Consider the following 4,660-nt stretch of genomic DNA (forward strand, 5'->3'; position numbering starts at 1 on the left):
GAAGACCGGCCGCCGGTTACCCGGCTGGGAGAACATCCAACTCTTTATTTCTTCACATCTGCATTCCCAAGCGGTGGGCCGGCCTGCCGGCTGGGACTCCTCTTTTGCCTTTTTCACCAATTTCTCTTGTAAACGCATTCCCAGCCGGTGGACCGGCTGCCGGCCGACCGGCTGGGACTCACCATCCCTTCAACTCTCAAATTTTCAACAAATTTTCCAGGAACTTCCCATCCGGTCAGAAGACCGGCCGCCGGTCACCTGGCTGGGAATTCCCTCTTCTTTGAAACTTCAAATTTTCACAACATTTTTCAGAAACTTCTCAGCCGGTCAGAAGACCGGTGGCCGGGCACCCGGCTGGGAATACGCTCAAGCCCATTGTCTTCATTATACCCCTAGTTTCACATAATCACATCCCATCATCAATTGGCCTTAGTTTGCGTGTTTTCGTCTTTCAAAGCCGATTCATCATGTCGGGAAAAGGCCAATTGATGATCATACACTTGTTCTTCATCCAAAATCCCAATTTCTTCAAGATGATAACCACCATCAACCCAAAATGTCAAGTATTATCGATCCAAAAATTCTCATAAACTATCTAAATGCATGCTATTTACAAACGGCGGTTCTTGTGGGACTCCACCAAACCAATGCTTGTTCAATCTTGAAATTAGTCGTCCCCCAAGGATGGGGGATCTTCCAAATCAACCTCATTTTGGATCTTAATGGGTTGACCCTCATAGAAGTACTTAACTCGATGACCATTCATTTTGAAACACTCTCCCTTGTCATTCTTCAACTCAAAGGAACCATAAGGAAACACGGTGACTACCTCAAAGGGTCCCGACCACCGAGACCTCAACTTCTCGGGAAATAGTTGAAAACGGGAGTTAAAGAGTAATACCTTGTCTCCCACAATGATCTCCTTCCTTGTAATTTTCGAGTCATGACATTGCTTGGTCCTTTCCTTGTAAAGTTTTGCACTTTCATAGGCATCCATCCTCAACTCGTCAAGTTCATTGAGTTGAAGAAACCTCTTGTTTCCCGCGACATCTAAATCATAGTTGAGCTCTTTGAGAGCCCATCTTGATTTGTGTTCCAACTCAAGAGGTAGGTGGCAAGACTTGTCATAGACTAACCGGTAAGGAGTAGTGCCGATTGGGGTCTTGTATGCGGTTTTTAGAGCCCACAACAAATCATTGAGCTTAGCACTCCAATCTTTCTTAGACTTATTCACAACTCGCTCCAAAATAGCCTTGATTTGTCTATTTGAAACTTCCACTTGCCCATTAGTTTGGGGGTGGTATACAAGAGCTACCTTATGTCGGACGCCGTACTTCTTGAGGAGAGTGTAGATGGTGCGGTTGATGAAATGTGACCCACCATCACTTATAACGGCCCGGGGTACTCCAAAGCGGGGAGAAATGTAGTCTTTGAAAAGTTTGGAGACTACCTTGGAATCATTGGTATGGGCGGCGATTGCTTCGATCCACTTGGATACATAGTCCACCGCAACTAATATATATTGGTTGCCAAATGAAGATGGAAATGGTCCCATGAAATCCACGCCCCATACATCGAAAAGCTCAACTTCCAAAATGTTGTTCAATGGCATCTCATCTCTTCTCCCAATGTTACCTCTTCTTTGACAAGAATCACAAGAGTGTACCATGGCATATGCATCTTTGAACAAGGAGGGCCAATAGAAGCCACAATGAAGAACCCGGGCTTGGGTCCTAGAAGTGGGCAAGTGCCCTCCATAAGTGGTAGCATGGCAAGCTTGAAGAATTGCTCGACCTTCTTCTTGAGAAACACATCTCCGGTAAATCTCATCATTACATCTTCTATAGAGGTAAGGATCCTCCCACACATATGTCCTTGATTCATACCTCAACTTCTTCTTAACTTGGTTATCAAGTTCTTCGGGGATAAAGCTAGAGCTCAAGTAATTAGCTATATCCGCATACCAAGGGTCGGAGTGCGTGATAGCTAAGATAGAATCATCGGGCAGCCACTCATCAATGGGGATACCATCATCTTCATCCCCTCGGGATTCTCTAGTTAACCTTGATAAATGATCCGCAACAAGATTCTCGGACCCCGGCTTATCCTTGATAATAACATCAAATTCTTGCAACAACAAAACCCAACGAACCAACCGCAGTTTAGAATCCTTATTAACCATGAGTTGCTTGATGGCGGTGTGATCCGTGTAGACAATGACTTGAGAGCACAAGAGATAAGACCGGAATTTCTCAAAGGCATACACCACCGCCAACATTTCCTTTTCCGTGGTGGTGTAGTTGCATTGTGCATTATCAAGAGTCTTGCTTATGTAAGCTATCACATGGAGCTTCTTATTATGTCTTTGCCCCAAGACCGCTCCTAGGGCGAAATCACTCGCAATCACATATTAGTTCAAATGGGAGATCCCAATTAGGCGGTTGCACTATCGGAGCCGAAACCAATGCTTGTTTAAGCCTACAAAAACTTTCAAGGCAAGCATTATCAAATACGAAGGGAGTGTCTTTAGCCAAAAGGGAGGTGAGGGGTTTAGCGATTTTCGCAAAGTCTTTGATAAAACGTCGATAGAACCCCGCGTGGCCCAAGAAACTTCTCACACCCTTGACATTTGTGGGTGTGAGAAGTTTCTCCATCACCTCCACTTTTGCTTTATCCACTTGGATCCCCTCCTTGGAAATTACATGACCCAAAACAACACCTTTTTGTACCATGAAATGGCACTTCTCCCAATTCAATTTCAAGTTATATCGAATGCATGTTTGGAGAATAAGAGAGAGATTATTTAAGCAATCCTCAAAGGAGGTGCCATGGACACTAAAGTCATCCATGAACACCTCCATAGACTTCTCTATGAACTCGGAAAAGATAGACATCATCACCCGTTGAAATGTTCCGGGAGCATTGCATAAGCCAAACGGCATTCTTCGATACGCGAAGACACCGTAGGGGCAAGTAAAAGTAGTTTTTGCTTGGTCATCCGGGTGAATGGGTATTTGAAAAAAACCCGGAATAACCGTCAAGAAAGCAAAAATACTCATGGTTTGCAAGTCTCTCGAGCATTTGGTCAATAAATGGTAAGGGAAAATGATCTTTGATTGAAGCGGAATTAAGCTTCCTATAATCAATGCACATTCTCCATCCCGTCACCGGTCAGGTGGAGATGAGTTCACCATCCTCATTCTCAACCACGGTCATACCGCCCTTTTTGGAGACGATTTGAACCGGGCTAACCCAATCGCTCCTGGAGATGGAGTAGATAATTCCGGCCTCAAGCAACTTATCAACTTCCTTTCTTACCACCTCCTTCAATTTGTCATTTAACCTTCTCATAGGTTGGGCGGAAGGTTTGAATCCATCCTCAAGCGTGATGCGGTGCATACACACTCGGGGATCGATTCCCGTGAGATCATCAAGGCTATACCCAATGGCTTTCTTGTTTTCCTTAAGAACTTTCAAGAGTTTTTCTTTTTGAGAAGCCGTTAGGTCCGCATTGATGATCACGGGGAAGGAGTGTGCCTTATCAAGGTAGGCATATTCAAGGGATGGGGGCAAAGGTTTAAGGTCTATCTTAGGAGGGCTCGGGCCCTCAACTTCATCCAAGATAGGTGGCAAGACTTCATAATCTTCCTCCAAATGCTCCCCCGAGCACTTGTCTTTAGCTTCTTCAATTGCTTCTTCCAATATGTCTATAGAATAGACACTCTCAAACATTGGTTGTGATATGGCCCCGGTCAAAGAGAATTCAACAACATTCCCTTCGACCTTGAAGGTGAGCTTCCCCTCTTTGACACTAATATTGGTATCCCCGGTTGCTAGGAAGGGCCTTCCTATAATGATCTGTGTTTGTTGATCCTCCGGAATGCCAAGTACAGCAAAGTCCGTCGGGATAAAGAAGTTATCAACCTTGACCGGTACATCCTCAATCACACCCATCGGTCTTTGCACCGATCTATCCGCGAGTTGTAGTGTCATTGAGGTGGGAATCATGTCATTCAACCCAATATTCTTGGCAATGGGAAGAGGTAGAATGCTAACACTATCACCAAGATCACAAAGTGCCTTTTTGATACTCACATTACCCACCGTGCATGGGATGGAAAAACTACCTGGATCTTGTAGTTTTTCCGGCATGGAGTTGAGTAATACCGCACTACATTCTCCTCTAAGAGAGACTAGACCATCTCCTCCAATGCTTCTCTTCTTTGTTAAGACATCCTTCAAGAATTTTGTGTAGAGTGGCATTTGTGTCACTACCTCGGTGAAAGGCAATAAAACTTCAAGCTTCTTCAACATATCCAAGAATTTGGAGAATTTTCCCTCCTCATTCATTGCTCTACCTCTATTAGGAAATGGGATTGGAGGGTTAATGGTCTTTTGGGAGGTGAGACTTGCTTGGTGTTAGCTCCCTCACTTACTTCTTTACCTTTCCCTTGGTTTCTTCCAACCACTTCTTCTTGGTTTCTCTCAACCACTATCTCTTCCAACACAAAGTTTCCATCATCCCCAACATAGTCGTTCACTTTCCCTTTCTTGGTATGATCAACTCGACTTGATGGTGAGGGAGTGTTGGGGTTAGTGTCCTTAACAGTTAGTGCAAGGACTTATAAACCTCTAAAAGGATCAAAGGGTATACTTTGTA

General features: G+C 44.4%; 1 protein-coding gene across 1 annotated transcript; it reads right to left on the bottom strand.

Moving 5' to 3' along the window:
- Positions 1-3,171: 3,171 nt before the first annotated feature.
- LOC141589788 (uncharacterized) lies at positions 3,172-4,350 on the bottom strand. The gene has a single exon (XM_074410411.1). The coding sequence runs from the start codon at positions 4,348-4,350 to the stop codon at positions 3,172-3,174; it is 1,179 nt and encodes a 392-aa protein (XP_074266512.1).
- Positions 4,351-4,660: the final 310 nt, after the last annotated feature.

This window comes from Silene latifolia, chromosome 7 (assembly GCF_048544455.1).
Source record: "Silene latifolia isolate original U9 population chromosome 7, ASM4854445v1, whole genome shotgun sequence".
Lineage (NCBI taxonomy): Eukaryota > Viridiplantae > Streptophyta > Magnoliopsida > Caryophyllales > Caryophyllaceae > Silene > Silene latifolia.

Coding starts and splice junctions, on each gene's coding strand:
- LOC141589788 (XM_074410411.1), bottom strand. CDS start 4,350: ATGAATGAGGAGGGAAAATTCTCCAAATTCTTGGATATGTTGAAGAAG.